The sequence below is a fragment of the Myotis lucifugus genome, unplaced genomic scaffold (assembly GCF_000147115.1).
Source record: "Myotis lucifugus unplaced genomic scaffold, Myoluc2.0 scaffold_198, whole genome shotgun sequence".
NCBI lineage: Eukaryota > Metazoa > Chordata > Mammalia > Chiroptera > Vespertilionidae > Myotis > Myotis lucifugus.
In genome coordinates this window covers 1,109,452-1,130,426 of record NW_005871246.1, presented here as the reverse complement: position 1 = coordinate 1,130,426, position 20,975 = coordinate 1,109,452, and the positions used below count along the sequence as shown (strand labels likewise).

Below are 20,975 nucleotides of genomic sequence, written 5' to 3'. Positions count from 1 at the left end.
CCCCCCCCCCCTGCCCCCGGTTCATTCCGCAGGCGGGATGATGGAGCAGGTGAGGGGGTGGCGCCAGGCCTCTGTGGGGCTGCAAGGCTGGGGGCACAAGCTGGGGCTGCGAAGCTGGGGGCATGAGCTGGGGCCTAATCTCCGCAGGTCACCCTGAGGGACCCCACCTGTGCACGCACCAGGCCTCTAGTGTGTGTGTGTGTGTGTGTGTGTGTATGTATTAAACTTTATCAAAATTAAGGAAAAGGGAAATAGCTAGACCCCATAGGCTATCCTGGTTGTTTTAATTCTAATATTATGCTAATTACACAAGTTGAACACTCTTGCCTAAATACAGTATCGGAAGTAAAGCAGGCCCTAGAACTTGGCCCAGTGACCTATGATGGGTGAAACAAGGACCATTCACCCATTGTGGACAGTGACTGTGAGTGTGAGTGCAGGACCCCCGTGGACCCCAGCAGGACATCCCCAAGGGCTCCATGTAAAAGGAGGCATTCAATCCTGGAAGCCTGTGGGGGCAATGCACAGACAGGTCAATAATCTGCCCAAGCCCACACAGCTGGTAAGTGACATACTTAGATTTGAGTTCAAATCCTCAAGCAGCAGAGCCAACATTCTTAACCAAAATCAATGAAGCAATAGTCTACAGCCCCCAACTTCTGAAATATCAGATTTCCTGTGGAAGCTACGGCCCACCCCCAGACAGCCTGGGACTTTGAAAAAAAAAAAAAATACAATTCCCAAGATAATTCTGATGAATGCTTCTGGTTTAAAACAACAACAAAATTACACACAACTCTATACAAGAGGCACAAATCTGTTCTAGCCACTGTTTCCCCACAACACTCAGCACCTTCTCATCTGTTATTACAGTTTAGTTTGTTATGTGGTTGTCCAGGTACAGGGATCTTTTTGACTGTTTTATTCACTGGTACATCACAACTGCTAAGGTGAATGCCCACTACATGGTCAAGCCTATGGGTTAAGACATGAGTGAATGGAAGAATAAGCTTCATATCTGAGTGCAATTCTCTGGTTAATGCCTCTAGATTTCCTTGGTCTCATGCTGCTAATCCGAAGCTAAAAGAAAAATGGTTAAGGATCACAAGCCAGAACAGAAACCTACAAACACAATGCAGAGGAAGGCCTAGAATGGATGCTGTCAGTGCAATTTCTGAAGATACTAAACCGAGTGTGACCTAGAATCCTGTGGTTTTACTGTTGTGAGCCCAGCATGTACCACAGAGCCTGGTCAATATTAGACACAGTGAACAACCAACATTAATATTATTAATTTTTTAAACATAAGAGGGTTGAGGAAGATCAAGGAATACTAAACACCTATATGCATGGTGGGAACCCTGGGAAGATTCATTTGATGTGAATCCTGAGAAAAAATTTATCTGCTAAAAATGGACTCCCTATGGTCAACTGAGGGCCCAAATTTTATAAACAACTAGAGGCCCAATGCACGAAATTCATGCAAGAGTAGGCCTTCCTTCCCCTGGCTGCCAGTACCAGCTTCTGTCTGGCACCCGGGACCCAGGCTTCCCTCACAGTGCCGGCTTCATCCGGAAGGTTGTCCGGAAGGATGTCCAGTCTGATTAGCATAGTACACTTTTATTATTACAGATAAGAGCCTAGTGGCCACTTCCTGATAGGGGCTTCTCACATTCTCTGTATACCAGGACCCTCTCCTCGCTCTGCCTTGTTTGTTTACACCAGAAGAGTCAGCCACTGTAGGGAAACTCTGGTTTTGACTTTCAGTACTGCACAATTGGATACCTCATTTACATAAAATGGACCTAATTGAGAGCCTGGGCAGGAACGCTGCTATCCTGCCCTTTGTCTCAGACACAATTTAGGTTGTTACCTGAATCTGTGTCTCCAGGGTTACAGCTCCTTTTGGTTGAATAAGTGCTTTTTATTTTTTATTGTAATCTGAAATTGATTTTATTGGTTTACAGTGATCTCATCCACAGAAACCCTAGCTTACTACTTTTATTCTCATTTTACTGATGAAAAACTGATGCTTAGAAAAGGTAAGAATTTGCCCAGGTTCTCATCATTTATAGATGATAGAGCCTGGATCTGAAACCAAGTATTTCTCATATTCTTAACCACTTGCTGGTCAGCAGCAGGAATAATCCTATTTCAATACTGTTACAACTTACCCTTTTCAGTGTTTAAGCATTTTAGTTGCTTTGTTTTTAAATCAATTTTGTGTCCTCAGCTTTCAGAGTTGTCATGGCAAACATTTTCCAAGCTACACTTAGGAAGTGGCCAACTTCTCATCGGTTTTTTGTGACAGTACCTGTATTATTATTTTAAAACATCAACTTTTCTGCTCCCTTTACCCATCAGTCACAAAAAATGGACTATCATTTGAATGCACACTTAGGAGCTTTATTCAAATCTGTGCAAAAAAAAAAAAAAGGACTTAAATAAAAGACTTGGAAAATGTAGGATGTAAACTATTTTCCACAAGTTTGTGTTTGCCACTTTTTATTACAAAAGGAAAACCAAAAACAAGTTGGACAAAAGCAGCCCCTTGGCTTGAACCAGAGAATGTGGAGCCCATAACCTGGTCCAGTGCAGGCAAGGACACCAGGGCAGGATCAGCCAACATTTCCAAGGTCAGTATCTGCCATGCAGAGAGCCCAACAAGAAACACATGCAGACCTGGGACAAGGGGTGGACCAGAGATTGCACCCAAACGCTCTACAGAAGAACTGTGTGCGTAGAGTACTTCATAGAAACTCTAACACAGAATCTGCTAAAATCCTATACAGATTTCAATGACTTATAATTGGATTCCAAATGTAAACACTCACATATACACACACACCTCTTATTGTATACTAACAGAGGAACAGAGAAAACCCTATAGAACCAAAATAGTTTAATATTTAGAGCCAGCTCCATTTACCTGAAAACACCACACTGATTCAGGTTTGAAGCTCACAGGGATGGGTCAACATCAATTAACAAGTCTGCCATGGAAATTGCTAGAGGTATAGGAGTCATGCCTATATTCTCCATCCCTACCCAAGAGTTTCAGTGCACTGGGGTTTAACCAAACAAACACTTCTTAAGTCCCCTTGAAGAATGGAGTTCCCTGGGAGAATCTGGTTTGCATAAGCATCATAGTCATTCCTTATATCCAATTTCCAACGATCAAGGAAAACTTCCACAAGTACCAAAAGCATTTAATCCAAGCAAAAAGCTCATCCAGGAAATAAGAAACCAACTGGCCTGGCTGGTGTGGCTCAGTGGTTGAGCATCGACTTATGAACCAGAAGGTCATGGTTCAATTCCAGGTCAGGGCGCATGCCCGGGTTTCGGGCTCAATCTCCACTGTGGGGCAGTCAGGAGGCAGCCAATCGATGATTTTCTCTCATTATTAATGTTTCTATCTCTCTCTACCTCTCCCATCCTCTCTGAAATGAATAAAAATATTTTTTTAAAGAAAACAACTGCCACCAAGTCTGTAATATCACCAACAGTGACATGTCTGTAGATGTTCACTGAACAACCATTGAAGGCTGAGGGGACATGAGCATGTCACATCAAATAATCAAGAATGTCCACAATTATGTTCTTTGTCTAAACCTCACCTTACACATATGGGTACTAAGAGCACATCCTATTTGAGGAGAAACTACTCTTCCAAAGACAAGTTTAAATAACTTAAAATGCCCAAAGGCCAAACCCTCTGACCCCTTCCATCACCGACACTGTCCTGAATGGCAGTAAGTGAGAAGGCCACTCCGGCACAGCAGAAATGCTTTACCCTCAGGGAGTTCACATTCTGAGTTACTTATATTAACCCAAACTAGGAGCAAACCTTAGGTAAGACTAAAACTGTAGACAGTGCTATATTATTTGCAAATAACTTCCCACTCATTCCCTATATCAGGTGATATTTCTATTCACACAGTGACCTCCAACTTTGTGTTTTGCAGCTGGGGTGGGAGGAGTTCCACCAGAATATTTGAAAATTATTTGAGAAAGTTTTTGCCTCCCTCCAACCTACAATTAAGCCTCACTAGATTATATCCTTCTGAAACTCAAAATAATTATTCACCAAGTTGAGTTTAGGAAATCTGATATACTATTAACTTCCTAATTTTTGTGAATTATCTCAAAGAAAACCTCTCAATTAACAAAAGCAAGCCAGCAATTCTCTCCAAATTAACCTACAGATTCAACTCAATTCCAATCAATGAGATATGAGTTATTCTAACACTGGAAGTACACCGAATTATTACAATATGCATAATCTATTAAAACATTTGACTGTTTATTATCTGCTTATCAGACTGAATTTGAGTGATCAGATTATGTTAATGACTCATAAAGTGTATATGTGTAAACTATATGTTTTCTTTGGTTAATACTCAGTTGTAACATGTACAGGAAATCACAACAAAGTCACCAAAAGTCAGCAGGTGTGTGAGGGAGTGTAGACCAGTCAGGAATAGAAATCACATGCATACAAAATTAAATGGAAACATCAAAAATTCAGCCCTAACCAGTTTTGCTCAGTGGATAGAGCGTCAGCCTGTGGACTGAAGGGTCACAGGTTCAATTCCAGTCAAGGGCACATGCCACGGTTGTGGACTAGATCCCCAGTAGGGGAGGCATGCAGGAGGCACCGATCAATGATTCTCTCTCATCACTGATGTTTCTCTCTCCCTCTCTGAAATCAATAAAAATATTTTTTAAATTCAAAATTTGATAAGGAAAAATTAAAACGTCTGTCATTGCTGAGATCACACCATTCCCTCACAATTCAAACAAACTTACCCTGAGTTTGTCACATTCTAAAGCTTATGAAATGCTATACTTTTGACTGAGAAGGTCAATGCCCCAAATGGAAACACTCTGGATACTGGTGACCCAGGCCAGTGCTCCAATGCCAGAACAAGATGCACAGAGCGAGCGAGGCCTCTTTCTACCCAGAGCCATGGAGGCTCAAAGACCAGAACAGTCCTTCCACAAATATCCAGCAACATTTAAAAGGGCACATGCCCGGATTGGGGGCTCGATCCCCAGTATGGGGCGTGCAGGAGGTAGCCAATCATGATTCTCTCATCGTTGATGTTTCTATCCCTCTCTACCTTTCCCTTCCTCTCTGAAATCAATCAAAATATGCTTTTAAAAAAAAAGAAATCTGCTTTTTACTTTGAGAGGATTTTAAAGAAGCTTCTAATTTATTACAATTGTTTTATAATTATAAAAACACACTAAGCTGTAAAAAAATATCTAAGCTTTTAAAAATAAAAATTTGTTATGTCAATCTCAGCTCAATCAAAATAAACCACTTGTGTGCCCTGACCGGTGTGGCTCATTTGGTTGGAACATCATCCTGTACGACACAGGGTAGTAAGATAGCAGATTCAATTCCTGGTCAGGGCACATACCCAGTTTTCAGGTTGAATTCCCAGTTGGGGCATGTATGGGAGGCAACCTATAAATCGAGAGTTCATGTCTCACGACCCACCCCCACCCGCCCGGAATTCCTCATTCCAGCTCGGTCTTCAACTAGGACAGCACCCCCATCAAGCCAACACCAGGCCCAGCTATGTCCTACTAATGCACTTTCTTCAAATGGCTCTATGTCTAATCTCAAGAAAGTGCAAAAGAGGGGTTTTCACACTGATCTACAGTATAAATGTGCCTGTCCATACACGTGATCCCTTCAGTCCACATAATAAAATGAAGGCCCTTCCTGGAATGCTCATAGCTGGGCATTTAAAGGAAGAGCCTACTCTATACGGACTTCCCCAATACCAATGCGAAACAAAACCTCACTATTCCAGAATTACAATAAGCAAAATCCAAATATGGGCACACTTGCGAGGAAGGAAAAAAGCACCTACCTAAAAGAATTCAAGTCCATTTTTCTATTCCTCAATTACAAGACCACTGTGGGTGAGATCCCATCCAAGTAACCTCACATTTTTATTACAATAATTAAGTTTTAACATCAAAGAAAAAGATTTTCTTTCTTTCTTTCTTGGATTTATTTAAAGAATCTCATTCAGGTGTAGAATCTGAAAATCTGGACCCAAAATACCAGCTGAGGTTGGCAGCAGTCCACTGCCCCTATGCTCCAGGGATTAAAGAGAATAACTCTCAGAGCTGATACCATGGTCAGTCTGGGCCAGTTTTAATCAGAAATAATCAACAGTTGAGTGGATTTCAGTATGCAGAGAGAGATTCAAAAGTGGGCCCTGCAGCTGAGAGGCCGCACCAGGCCCTGCAGGTGGGGCTGTCTTTGGGCCCCGCGCAGCCTCCAAAGAGAAGAGAGAGTGGTATTTCAGTGAACATCTTATCACCCAGAGGCCTCGTTACTGAAAAGACCTTTACGGTGTCTGCATTCGGGCTGTGAGATTATACTTAGACTTCCCAACAGATCATTCACAACAAATGCAAATGGGCCTAAGGAATCAATGGAGAAAGTATCCTTGAGCGAGGATTTTAAAAAAACTACAGACATGAATGGAAAAAGTTTGATATACTCAAATAAAATTTATAAATACTAATACAGAGAAAAAATATCTAAAGACTCGCCAGATAGAAAAACAACAACAAAGAAACAAATGCACATCTTCCAAGATGTGATGGGTGAATTTCACAGAAAAGATGCACCAGTCTGGTTCATGTCAGAAAGAAAATGTGAGGATGACTCCAAGCCAGTCCAGCAGGGTATCACGTGTTTAGTTTGAGTCTAAGTCAGTGGTCGGAAAACTGCAGATCAGAGCCACATGCGGGCTCTTTGGCCCCTATAAACATAATATACGTTTTTTTCCGACTTCTGCGCATGGGCCACGAAGTTTCAATCACACTGTTACGTGGGGTGCCCGCACGTGGTATTTTGTGAAAGAGCCACACTCAAGGGGCCAAAGAGCTGCATGTGGATCCCGAGCCGCAGTTTGCCGACCACTGGTCTAAGTGAAATAGGTGCCGTGAAGCTAGAGGCAGATGCCCTCATGTGTACTACAATTTGGGTAACCGCACAGAGGAGCCTGGGTGAGGAAGTGACCACGGCCCACACGTCTGTTCTTACCATCGCACTTTGTTGCACGTCTGTGTTGCGCCGAGAGGGGAGCCCGCCACCATGGGGACTTGGATGGGACTGTGCTGCTTGTTTGTGACCAGATCCAGCTTTTCTTCTAATGATTTACAAGTAGCCTCAAGAGCTTGCAGCTTGGCTTCAATACTATCCAATCGCAAGCATATTGTCTGGTTAATGGAATACAGGAAGGACTGGAAGTGAAAAAAAGAAAAACTTCAGAAGGGATATCTTGAACTTTAAGGAACCTCAAATGGTTATTTCCTAATTTGAATCACATCTACTCTGATAGGACAATCCTGCACGTTAGCTCTTTAGTTACATGCCAGAAACATTTGAGTAAACAAGTTCAACCTCTTATATTTAAATGTGACTACTTAAATCCTTGTTTTACTTCTATGTGTAGTTGTGATTCTTAGTAACGTTTAAGTCCATATGATAAGAACACAGGATGTTCTTCTATTAATCAGTAAATTTACACATAAAAACTAGTCACATCTTTCTAACTATAAAAACACATTTACCTGTAACATTAAAACAGCATGGAAATTACTAGTCCTGCACATTCACATAATCCCCACTGCCCTGTTGAAATTTGGTTAAAAAAAAAAAAAAAAAAAAGTTACAAATAGCATGCCTGCCACCTAGTGGTTGACATGAAGAGCAGCTTCACACTTGATTATCACTTTTGAGCCAAGTCCCAATTACTAATTCCAATTGATCACAGTAAGCAGTGACATACATGACTCCAGACCCAAGAAACAGATTAAATACACACACCAGACAGGAAAACTCTTCACTTCCCACACTGCCATTCCTGCCGTGAGTTGACAAGAATACAAACAGAAGCATGTTTTCAGGTAAGACTTCCACTGTGCAGCAAACACCCTAAACCGATCTCACCAGCTAGTAGAAGGATTCAGAGTGCTAGTTAGAAGCAAGTTCATAAAGTATCCAATAGCTCAATTTAGTAGAAAGGCTGGCTTGAGAACCAACAGCTGAAAATAATGAAGACTCTGCCTTTCCTCTTTCTCTCTGCTTCTCTGCCCACAGTAAAAGGCCAGCCTCCATTTGACTGACAGGACATGCCATCTAACTGCTGCTGGCCTACAGTATTCCGAGGGCCTGCTGCCCTTCTAATCTGAAGCAAAAACAGCAAAATTAGAGCCATATCACATCATGTAGCTGGCATCGAGGTCTGGGAGAAGAAAAATATGGATATTCTTATTCAGTGCATTTTCAACAGACTGAGGTCATCTTGTGAAGAAGTTAAATGCATTTGTCTAACTGCCTGTAGACGTGACAGTAAGTGGCAGCAATGCGGTAAACAAAACCTGCACACTGTCCAAACAACTCACTTTGTCTCAAGCAATCACACCCCCTGATGAGACTCATCATGAGTGCTAACGTATAAAGCAAGGGCTAACCTCCACGTCCCCCAGTGACTGCCTGACTTCAGGAGAACAGGACATTGAAGCAAGTGTGTGACCGGGGCCAGAGGCACACACAGTTGACATTCCATCACCCATGATCTACAAAGAGGTAACTTCCATGGTTCACCCTAATGTATATCACCATTGGAACCACCCATTGGTCACTGAATTCTTGAGATAAAAATCACTTAAAACTCCATTCTTCTTTATCATTTGAAGACATCAAACACTTGGCTCTGGAATTCTTTTTCTTTTTTTTTTAATATATTTTATTGATTTTTTACAGAGAGGAAGGGAGAGAGATAGAGAGTTAGAAACATCGATGAGAGAGAAACATCGATGAGAGAGAAACATCGATCAGCTGCCTCCTGCACATCTCCCACTGGGGATGTGCCCGCAACCCAGGTACATGTCCTTGACCAGAATCGAACCTGGGACCCTTCAGTCCACAGGTCGACGCTCTATCCACAGCTTCGGCTGGAATTCTTAAAATACAGTAAAACCTTATTATTTTAACTCTAAATTACAAATGATTCTACCTAGGGTTTGGGCAAAATTCACTGTTATGTACTAGTAAAACAATTATCAAACAAATTCATGATACAAAGAGCAGAGAACAGTATTCTTAATGTCTTTTTATATACAAGTGATATATACACATTCAAATCTATTCATTGGAGAGAAGAGTTCTTGGCAATTTGGTGAGCAAACTTTTCCAAATAGTACACAAATGTGGCAGTATTCAAACCATAGCCCGAAGTTTAACTTATTGACAGTGGAACTAGGACTGAGGCCAGCCCACTTTCATCTTTTACTTTATAAATTCCTGTACAATTTATGTTTATAATGAGTATCTCCAGTGGTAAAATGATAACTGCATTTTATTTTAAAATATAATTTGGTGTTACTAATGCAGACACCTTCTAACCACTAGTCAGAAACAGAAATTTAACTGTGAATATATATTTTTTAAATACACTTATTGATTTCAGAGAGAAAGGAAGAGGGAGAAGAGATAGAAACATCAATGATGAGAGAGAATCATCAATCGGCTGCGTCCTGCATGCCCCCCACCAAGGATCAAGCCTGAAATCCAGGTATGTGCCCCGAATGGGAATCGAATCATGACCTCCTGGTTCATAGGTTGATGCTCAACCACTGAGCTATGGCGGCCAGGCTGAATATACTTTTAAATCACCTACATGTTTAAGCTTACACTACTTACCCTTTTTAACAAAATTGTTAAGTTTTGGGGGATATGAATGTCTCTAAATAGAGGGATTACATGAAAAGCCACTATGGTTTACATTTGCATTGCTGAAACTTCTCACATGTGCTGATATTTATCTCCATGACTCCATAAACACTAAACCAAAAAAGTAAATCCAAAGATCCAAAATCACTGATTGACTCAGTGGTTTCCAAGACCACCTCTAGTAAACTGAAATTTAGGTGACTTACATGGTAGGTACAGAAGTACTTCGGCACTAGTGGGAAATATTAGCCACACAAATTGTTCTCTTTCCTTCTGTCCACAACAGGTCTGTGGTTGTAGAGGAAGATGCCTCATGTGGCAGCATCTCAATCTAAACAATGTTGATTCTTTAAGGAGATTGAATGGTGACTCCAAAAACAATACATCTATATCCTAACCCCAAGAATGTATAAATGTGATCTTATTTGGAAAAGGGTCTCTGTAAATGTAATTAAGTCAAGGATCTTGAGGTGAGATCTTCCTGGATTAGGGTGACACCTAAATTCAATAATAATTTCCTTAGAAGAGAAAGTGAAACAGACAGCAACACATAGGGAAGAGGCAGTGTGAGGATGGAGGCAGAGATTGGAGTGATGCTGCCACAAGCCAAGGAACATCTGGAGCCACCAGAAGCCAGAAGAGGCAGGAAAGATCTTCCCCTAGAGTCTCTGGAGGAAGCACAGCCCTGCCCACACATTGGGTTCAGACTTCTGGTCTCCAAAGCTGTGAGAGGATAAATTCCTGTTGTTTTTGGCTCTGCAGTTTTTGACAATTTGTTATGGCAGTGCTAGGAAACTAAATAATAAAATATATTTATATTTTTACCTTTATAGAGGGGTCCTGGCAATTGATCTCTAATCGTTGGCGTTTCAAAGCTGGTTCATCTTCGTCTGTCACTACATGATTCTCCAGTACAACTGAAAACCAAAGCAGAAACAAAAGACTTAAACTTTAATATGAAAAGTTTTACAGACTGTTTTAATATTAAAATAGTAAACCATTCTGACACCTTAAAGTTAAAAGGAGAAATGGTACAACCTGTTTCATATTTTACCTTTTCATAGTTCTAAGTTAAAATTCTCAGAGAGAAAATAGGATCTCTCCTTAATCTCAAGAAAAACTGAGATACTGGATAAATAATTTCCCCAACTCCAAAACTACAGGATTCTCATTCAGTGTTCTATTCAGCTACCCTGTTTGAATTTCGGCATAACAAAACCAAATCAATAATAGTGATATTTTCCCAATTTTAAAGTCGTGTCTGTTGGCTACCTCATTTCAAATTTAAAAACTATCTGGGCTATTACATCTCCTTAGGTGTTGATCATCAAAACAGTCCCTAACTTAACATACTAAGTTACATGGAAAGCTACTCCACAGTGCCGCTGAAATCAATGCCTCCCCATCAATGCTCAGCTGATATTCATGGCTTCCCCACAAATAAGCAACTCAGTTCACATTCAAAGCCTGTCACAATACGGTCAGGTCCCAACCACCTTCCTTTCATTGGAAATTAGCTACAAAAACAATATTAAAGATAGCCAAAGAATGAAAGACCACAACTATCCATAAATCACATCATTTCTGCAAACCATGTTTCTCTGTTCCTGATAGTTTGCTCTAGACCTAGTCAATCACTAAACATTTACATATTAGCAATTATAGATAGAATATCATAGTCATTTTTTATTGAATATGATACCGTGAGTACTTTTCCATTTTGCTACAGTATTTTTTTCCTTCTCCTCTCCTTGCCTTAATTACCAATGATAATTGCCTGATATATTTCTCCTCACCTCTTTCTACAAGTTCACACATGGAGATAAACATATTACATATATACCAGAGGGCCAAGGCCATCTTATATCAGATCTATCCGCATCTTTCATCTTCACTTAACAATGTAATGTGGACAGCCCTCCAGTTAATGGCTTTAACTCACTTTTTAACAGTAATATAAGTTTGTGAATCTATTCTACAGAAATGCATACCAGTATATGAGAATATACATTACATATGTTATATATACACACACACACACACACACACACACACAGCATGTATATTATAATATTGTGTATATATACATGTGTACACAGAATTGCACTTATTGTAGCACTTGTGGGAGTATCCACCCATGGAGAATAAACTATGGAGCCTGACCACTTTGGCATATCATCAGACCTCCTTTCAAATGCACCCCATGCTACAATCAAGCAGGATAAACTCGCTGTGGACAGAAGATGCCTGCCTCACCTGGACAATGATGTCTGACAGTCCCAGCTCTTCCCCCTCCAATCTTCCCTGTGCTCAACCACCTCCATTCAAAGAAATCTATCCCTCTTCCACCAGGCCCACACGGGTGCTGGAAATAATACCTGCTCATGCTGTGGCACAGCAACCACCACCAAAGGAAGAACCCCCCAGCCCCTCACAAAAGGCTGTCCACAGCTGTGGACACAGCGCATCTGGCTGGCATTAGATGTCTCATCTGCTCAGGGAGGGTCAGGGCAAGCACAAGGGAAGCTGAGTGCACAGGTCACTATGGCCCAGGCCCCATCTCAATCAAAGCACCGCCACTTCAACAGGCTGTATATCTTGATATTCCAAATAAGATCTCAATTTTTTTTAAAGTGTCAATGCCTTTAAACTTATACATACTCGATAATTCATCTCAAAACTCTTAAGTATAAAGATACTGCATAGACCCATAACTCAAACACAAACCTTTCGTAGTTCCTAGGCAGGAGTAGTAAAGTGATCTCCCAGAGGTGATTACCCAAAGCTCCTCCGCAGGAACCAGCCAAGGACTGACAATAACAAAAGGCATCTTGCCTACCTAAGATCATTGCACAGTGGATCCTGTGTGGCAGGAAATGCCTTGACTACCTCCACAAAAATAAAAATGAATGTTTATTTAATTAAGTAAAAAGGGGGAAAATCCACATCTAAAAGTGTTTGTGGTTACCAAAACACAGGTTCCCAAAACTTTTGTCACCTCTATAGAAAACTGGTAATTATACCAGGACTAGGAAGACAGAGAGAAACCTTGGCAATCATTTTGATCCTTTTAATTTGCTGAATAGAAAACAAGTTCAGAGAGGTTAAGTGATTGTCCAGAGCCACACAGCTGGTTCCTGTCACCACAGAAAAGACGACTCCATGCCCCTTGGCAGCGTGAAGCACCTCAGGCTGGAAGCAAAGAACAATGAAGCAGATGCGTAAAAGGAGATGTGTCCCTGGCAGACAGCACAGGCACCGGCACCAGAATTTACCAATAACTTCCGATTGGCTGCAGGACTACAGTTTCTTTTCTTCTTTGTCCTTTGTTGCATTGCTTATTATAATTTTGTGTGCATTGCTTTTAGATTTATATTAAAGAACTCAATACTCTTTTTTATTTGTTAATCCTCACTGAGGATATTTTTTCCTTGACTTTTAGAAAGAGTGGAAGGGAGGCGGAGAAACAGAAAGAAACATCAATGTGAGAGATACACAGCCCCGACCCAGGGCTGGGGATGGAGCCTATAATCAAGGTACATATCCTTGAGCAGAATCGAGCCCAAGACCCTTCAGTCCAAAGGCCAATGCTCTATGGAAATTGTAAAGATACTGAGCAAAACCAGCCAGAGCTTAATACTCATTTTAAAGCCATCACAATCACCTGGAATGATAGGTCTGAAGAAAGTTACAAGCAGACAAGTGAAGTAAGTGCAGCTGTATGGTGAGTACATGCAAAACCAAAACCTAAACATTTATTTTTAAATGGAAATTAGGACATACATGCCAACATTTTAAAAGCAGTTCTATTACTAGGATTATGGGAAATTTTTGTTTCTTCTACTTGCTTAACTACTTTTAAATTTCACAAAGGTCATATTTTAGAGATGAGGAAAAAATAATCTCAATCTTAAACCCATTCTGACTCCAAACATGTGTAATGCACCATGGTATTTGCTGGGTGTGTGCAAGTTCTTTTGAGTCAGAAATTGCAGGCTTTCTGCCCATAAAGGCCTCAGAGAGCCTTGCATACAGGTTCTCATTAAACAGTCAATAAACTATAATTCCCAGTTATTTAAGGAACAGAGATGGAACAAAACAAGATTAGAAATGACTTCTCTATGCCTTCCTGGACTATAATCTACAGAGAGGGGATTTATGTAGGAAGTCAGCTATCAGAATTTGAATAGTTCTAAAAGTGCTTAAATTTTATGTGACTGGAACATTTCTCTTTTATAACATTGCAGTGTGTGCTTTCTAAAGAAACTGTTGTTCACCTACCAAAATATAAACACGGATATTTTTTGAATTGCTATATACAGTGATAGCGCTGCTTCTTTTTAAGTTCAAAGGTTTCTAAGGTGTGGTGCTAATGAGGTCAGGGCTATAAGTACTAGCTCTAAACAAATCGGTTAGTTTTTACAGAGAAAATTGTAGTTGAATAGCTGCACTCATATGCCCAACTTTGTTCAATGATCTGATGAAGCTCTTGATTTTGCCAGTTAATAGGTGATAGTGCTTCTTACTAAAAAAATCAGAAGCAGCTTTTGGCTCTCTGAGCAGCACCATGGTAGTTGGCAATAATTAAACAAAAGGCGTCAGGGGCAAACACAGGGGAGGCCAGGTGCACAGGTCACTATGCGGCTAAAAGGGAGCCAAGAAAATGGGTGAACTCTTTTCTAAGAAAGATCAGTGTCATGTGAAAGCACCAGCTGTGTTCAATATAAGAAATGTCACGCCCTAACCGGTTTGGCTCAGTGGATAGAGCGTCGGCCTGCGGACTCAAGAGTCCCAGGTTCGATTCTGGTCAAGGGCACATACCCAGTGGGGAGTGTGCAGGAGGCAGCTGGTCGATGTTTCTCTCTCATCGATGTTTCTGACTCTCTATCCCTCTCCCTTCCTCTCTGTAAAAAATCAATAAAATAAATTAAAAAAAAAAAAAAGAAATGTCACAAAAACTAGTCAAGGAACCAAAATCACATCTGATGGTCTCAAGGGTCGTGGTTTTGAAGTGAGCCAAACTGATCTGCAGAATGATGACATTGCAGTTAGAAAATTCAAGCTAATTACTAAATGTGCAGGACAAAACCACTGATTTCCACAGCATGGATCTTACCCGTGACAAAATGAAAGAGCATGACTGAAGCTCATGTTGATGTCATAATACCAATGGTTATTTGCTTCATCTATTCTATGTTGGTTTTACTAAAAAATCACAACTATCAGATTCGGAAGACCTCCTGTGCTCAGCATCAACAGGTCCACCAAATCCAGAAGATGATGATGGAAATCATGACCTGAGAAGTACAAATGACGTCATAGAAGTGATCAATAAGTTTATTCCAGACGGCATGGGAAAAGATAGAGGAAAGGTTTGCCAACCTATTTATCCACTCCATGATGTCTTTGTTAGAAAAGTAAAAATGCTGAAGCCCAAGTTTGAACTGGGAAAACTCATGGAGCTTCGTGGTGAAGGTCACAGCTCCGATAAAACTACTAGGGATAAGTCAGGTGCTAAATTTGAACAAGCTGATGGATAGGAGCCCCAAATCTAAGAATCTGTTTAAAATTTAGACTTTCAATGGTGACAAATAAAACAGAATCCTATCTGTGAAAAAAAAAATCAGAAGCAAAATAAGGGGGAAACTGACCAAAAAATATTCCTGAAATGAAACACTTCATTTCCTTATGACCACTCATTTAATCCCCAAATTATTTATATTACTCTCCCCTTCTGTATCGTAACTAATTTCCAAATGAAATGTTTCCCAATTAACATATCAAATAGATCATACAGGATAGACATCATGCTTTCTTATGAAATTTCTGAAAATTCTCTTTTATATTGGAAAAACAATTCAGTATTTCAATTTCACTATTCTAAAAGGGAAAAACAGGCAACAGACATTCAGTGACTTAATTATGTGCACTTGTAACTATATATAAAACACTTAAAACTTTAAGGCAAAAAAAAAAGAGGAAACCTACTGAGAAATCCTTTTACAAGTAAAAGTGTAGACAAAGCTTTTTCATAACTGAAGTTCTTGAAATTTAGGGTTTCCTTTATGAGGGGCCTTCTTAAAACAAATATTTAGTTAAGGTTTCAAAGTAGATGTATGCTTTTAACATCAATAAGAAAAATTACCAGCCTTAGCCAAAGTGTAGGAAAATAGTTGTTCTCACTCAGCAGATGGAAGAGTAACACAGTAAAACATTTCTGGGAAATCTGTCAGTGTCTTATCAAAATTGTAAACATACAAAGCAATTCTGCTTGGAATTTACCATAAAAAAAAGATTTTCCAAGATATACTTACAGGGATCTTTATTGCAGGGGTTTCTATGAAATAGAAACAGTGCAAAAAATATAAATGCCACCCACAAGAGGAAAGTTCAATAAATGAGGGGACACCTATAAATGGAATACCATGTAGTTGTCACATAAATGCAGTCAATTGGGACATATCAACATGGTAACATTTCCATGACCATTACAATAGTAAATTTTAAAAGGAGGAAATTACAAGGAACTAAGCTGTCACAGAGGCCCCTACAGGTGGGGGAAGGAAGAGGGAAGCAGAGACTGTAAGTGCCTGTGCACATCAGAGGAGGGAAGAGCGGACAAGGTGCTAGAAGGCTACCCATTTGAGAATGGACCTTTCACACAGTGCATGCATCACTTTTTCTCTTTCTTTAAAAGACTAAAGGATACTTCTGGAAGCACTTTTGGATTTTTATTTTTATTTTAAATATGGTCTTTTTTATTTGAGAGAGAGAGGAAGGGAGATAGATATAAACATCAACTGGAAAGAATCAACATTGATCATCTGCCTCCTGCACGCTACCCCCACTGGGGACTGACCCCATACATGGGGCATGTGCCCTGACCAGGAATCAAACCGGTGACCTCTTCCTGCATGGGTAGATGCTCAACCACTGAGCCACACCAGCTGGGCGCACTTTTGGATTTTTAAAAAATAGAGAGAACAAAGTCCATCTGCTCTCACATACCTGGGTGATGGTGACTCAGGTCTTCTACTGCAATCTGCACCACATCCGCCAGATCCTGTTCTGACATCATCCAGAAGGAGAGAAGAGGGGCCAGTCAACAAGCAAGAATCAAACTCACACAGGGCTAGGATTCTGTCACCTACAAAACAAACACAAGAGCAGAGAGGGAGATTAATGATTGTGACCTGTGAAATGAAAACTGCTGACTATATATATTCAAGAGCACATCAGGCCCTGGCAAGGTGGGTCAGTTGGTTGGAGCGTCATCCTGTGCACCAAAAGGTTGTGGGTTCGATTCCCAGTTAGGGCACATACCTAGGTTGTGGATTCTATCCCTGGAACATGTCAATGTTTTGCTCTCATAGGGATGTTTCTTTCACTTTCTCTTTCTTTCTCTCTCTCTCTCCCAACCCCCTTCCTTTTCCTCTCTCTAAAATCAATAAACATATCCTCAGGTGAGAATAATAAAAACAAAAATAAAGAGAGAATATCAGATGTCCACAAATTTTGTTTTTAATATAGGGTTCTTCTTACCCCAAACCACCAAAAGGTTAGCATTTTTGGAGAATTGAGAAACAGCCCAAAAAATGCTCATTGCTTCTGTCTAGCCCCTACCTGAGAGCCTCTCACTTTATCAATCCATTACTCACACTACCTTTAAAGTCACCTTCCTAAAATGGCTTAAACACATCATCCCCAAGCCAAAAGTCTCCAACAGTCCCCTACTGCCCACAGAATACATCCTATCTTCCACCTGCTCCCCGTGGGGTCTCAGCTCACACACCCCAGAAAACCATCGCACTGTTGTTTCCACCAGTAATAAAACTCTCACCTCCCAAAGTTTACCTAATGGACCTTTCAGCCAAGGCTATCCCCATACCCCATTTCTCCTACTCAAATCCACCCTCTCTGAGCGCCTCTGTTTTGCTTCCCCTTGGCTTCCAGCACAGACCTGAACTGCAACACAGCCCACTGCTATGCCCAAGAGCACTGCCATCCTATTCACAGGGCATCTTCTGGGGCAGGGCCACCTCTGGTGTGAGTTGTCATCCCTGAGCCTAACATTGTGTCTGGAATAGAGTCAGTTATTTTCTCCCTGATCCTGAAACACTTTGATTAGGCCTAGAGAGACCTTATTTTCCAAAACAAAAATGAGGCCATATCATTGTAAATATGATCTCTCGATCAGAGATCCAAATATAGTACTTGAAAAAGAGAAGGTCCTGAAGAACTCAGTAATCAATGTCACTGTAATATTTTTTATCTTATTATACTTTATACTAGAGGCCCAGTGCATGAAATTCGTGCACTGGGGCGGGGGGGGGGGGGGGGGGTTTGGGGGGTGTGTCCCTCAGCCCAGCCCTGCACCCTCTCCAATCTGGGACCCCTTGGGGGATGTCGACTGCCGGTTTAGGAGTTGGGAGCCTGCCTGCCTGATTGCCCCTAACCGTTTCTGCCTGCCAGCCTGATCACCCCCTAACCACTTCCCTGCCAGCCTGATTGACGCCTAACTGCTCCCCTGCCTGCCTGGTTGCCCCTAACTGCCCTCCCCTGCTGGCCCGGTCACCCCTAATTGCTCTCCCCTGCCGGCCTGGTCACCCCTAACTGCCCTCCCCTGCTGGCCTGGTCACCCCTAACTGCCCTCCCCTGCTGGCCTGGTCACCCCTAACTGCCCTCCCTTGCTGGCCTGGTCACCCCTAACTGCCCTCCCCTGCCGGCCATCTTGTGACCACATGGGGTGGCCATCTTGTGAGGGTATTACAGTCAATTTGCATATTACCTCTTTATTATATTGGATTATGTATTTACAAGTAATTACTTACAAAAGAAATTATTTTCCCACCTAGACTATATGTTCCCTGAGGGCCGTAACCATACACTCAACTCTACAGCACAGCTCCTTTCATCAGTAAGTACTTACCATCCCTACATGGCTCCTGTGGAGCAGCAGAGAGATAACTTACAATTTTCAGATCATCTAGTTTCAAGTCGGAATCTCCTGACAGCAACTTTTAATGGTAAGCTCCAATGAGCATTAAATTAATTTGCAGGTTTCACATGTGTTCTTAAATCCTATAAATAACATGATTCCTCTTCTCTTTTGTCCAGACTTAAATTCTACAGCTTAAATGGTAGCTCCAGAATTTCATAGGGAAGACAATTTGTAGGAGGAACAAATCTCCTCTCTTAAGTCTTCCTTTGTAAACATCTAATCAAATGTATGATCACTTCATACAAGACTGAATGAGGTGAGAAAACATCAACTGTCCTTAACAAAAAAGAGATTGATAACCACCAATCTGGATGAGAAACAAAAGATCTCAGAGCAACTTTGACTGAGTCCATTACTAAAACATTTTTAGTCTCCTCAAATCCCCCCATAAAAACACATGGAGCAGCTAGGATAACAAAACCAGGCCAATGTCTATAGTAGAACTGAGTGATGATTTCTTCCTAACAAACCCCAAAATGCAAGCAAGTGGGGACACACCAGTGACAGCGACAAGATCATCATGGTAGAAGCAGGGAGCAGAGAAGTAATGTGTCAATTTGAGAACAGCAGCTGAAACCAGGAAGTGAGCACAGTCCCAGAGCAGACAAATGCAAGAGGTCTGCAATAAAGTCCAGAGGCCTAGAACATTCTGGGGTCCAGGAACTCTTAAAAATAATCATCCTTGCCCTAACCGGTTTGGCTCAGTGGATAGAGCGTCGGCCTGCGGACTGAAGGGTCCCAGGTTCAATTCTGGTCAAGGGCATGTACCTTGGTTGCGGGCACATCCCCAGTAGAAGGTGTGCAGGAGGCAGCTGATCAATGTTTCTCTCTCATCGATGTTTCTAACTCTCTAACCCTCTCCCTTCCTCTCTGTAAAAAATCAATAAAATATATATTTTTTAAAAATAATCATCATCCAAAGCTCCCTTTAAGCCAAACACACTGAAACAAAATGACTGAAAACAGAATACAAAATATACAGGACAGGGAAAACAATGACAGAGACAAATCAAAGTCTAATTAAAGGTGGGAGAGAAAAACAGAGCCAGGAGAGTTCAGAAAATGAACTGCTACATTTTTTTAAGACTTCCTAAAAAACATGTAAAATAAGAGCTCTAGAACACTGAATTTAGAAAAACTATTCTAAATCAAGCCTCCCTTCTAAATAGTCAGGAAAATTAATTCCACATCAAAATAAACAAAAAAAAATTGAGGTCCAATTGATGAAAAGATAATATATATTAAAAGAGAATAAGAAGCAAAATAGCCTGGGCTGTGTGGCTCAGAGGTTGAGGGTTGACCTATGAACCAGGAGGTCACAGTTCGATTTCTGGTCAGGGTACATGCCCGGGTTGTGGGCTCGATCCCCAGTGGGGAGCGTGCAGGAGGCAGCCGACCAATGTTATCAATGTTTCTTCTCTCATCATTGATGTTTCTCTCTCTCCCTCTCCCTGCTTCGAAGAAAGAAGAAGAAGAGGAAGAGAAAGAGGAAGAAGAAGAACAACAACAACAACAGCAACATCACTGAAGTCAGTGAAAACTGGCTAAAAAGACATGTTACCAAAATAGATGAAAAATGCTAATCTAATATTTCAAAACAAGTTAAAGTACATGAAGGAAATGATATGGTACTATTAACCATAAACCATCATGAGAAAAGCTCAAAAATGAAGTGACAGAACTCAGAAAAGGTTAGAAACAAAGGCAAAACAGTTTTGGAAGTGAAAATTAGAAGGAATCCAAGAGCAAATAAACAATAAATTATGCCTTCAGAAAAACAAGAGGAGGGATTTTTTTTTAATTAAAAAGAAATGAAAAGTTCAAGAAAAAGTAGCATAGTGACAAAGAAGATCCAGCATATGTGTAACAGGAGATGCTAAGAAAGAAAACCAAAGCAACACTCAGTGTGGTACACTGTACTGGAAGAGTATCGGGAAATAGGAAAAATAGCTCTCCTGCACTTCTGGTGGGAGTATAACCCTGGAGAACAACAAGCAAGATAGCTATCAAAATGCACTGGACACAGCCTTGACCGTGTCATTCCCTATTCAGGAATCCTTCCAGCACATAGATTCATATATCTGTACATAGATCTACATACCAAAAAACAAAACAAAACACAACTAAGGCATTGCTTTTAGCAGCAAAAGAACGGATGCAACCTAAATGTACATCAACAACAACAAAATGTATGGCACAGCCAAA

General features: G+C 40.9%; 1 protein-coding gene across 19 annotated transcripts in view; it reads right to left on the bottom strand.

Moving 5' to 3' along the window:
- Window positions 1-20,975, bottom strand: part of BANP (BTG3 associated nuclear protein) — a 140,948-nt gene that overhangs the window by 93,356 nt on the left and 26,617 nt on the right. For all 19 annotated transcript variants that reach the window (XM_006097337.3, XM_023761090.1, XM_023761084.1 and 16 more), the window contains 3 exons: window positions 16,778-16,916; window positions 10,595-10,686; window positions 7,076-7,275 (listed from right to left, as the gene is read on the bottom strand). In XM_006097337.3, the coding sequence (XP_006097399.1) occupies window positions 7,076-7,275; window positions 10,595-10,686; window positions 16,778-16,847 (362 nt within the window). In that variant the 5' untranslated portion in view covers window positions 16,848-16,916. The remainder of the gene's footprint in view (window positions 1-7,075; window positions 7,276-10,594; window positions 10,687-16,777; window positions 16,917-20,975) is intronic.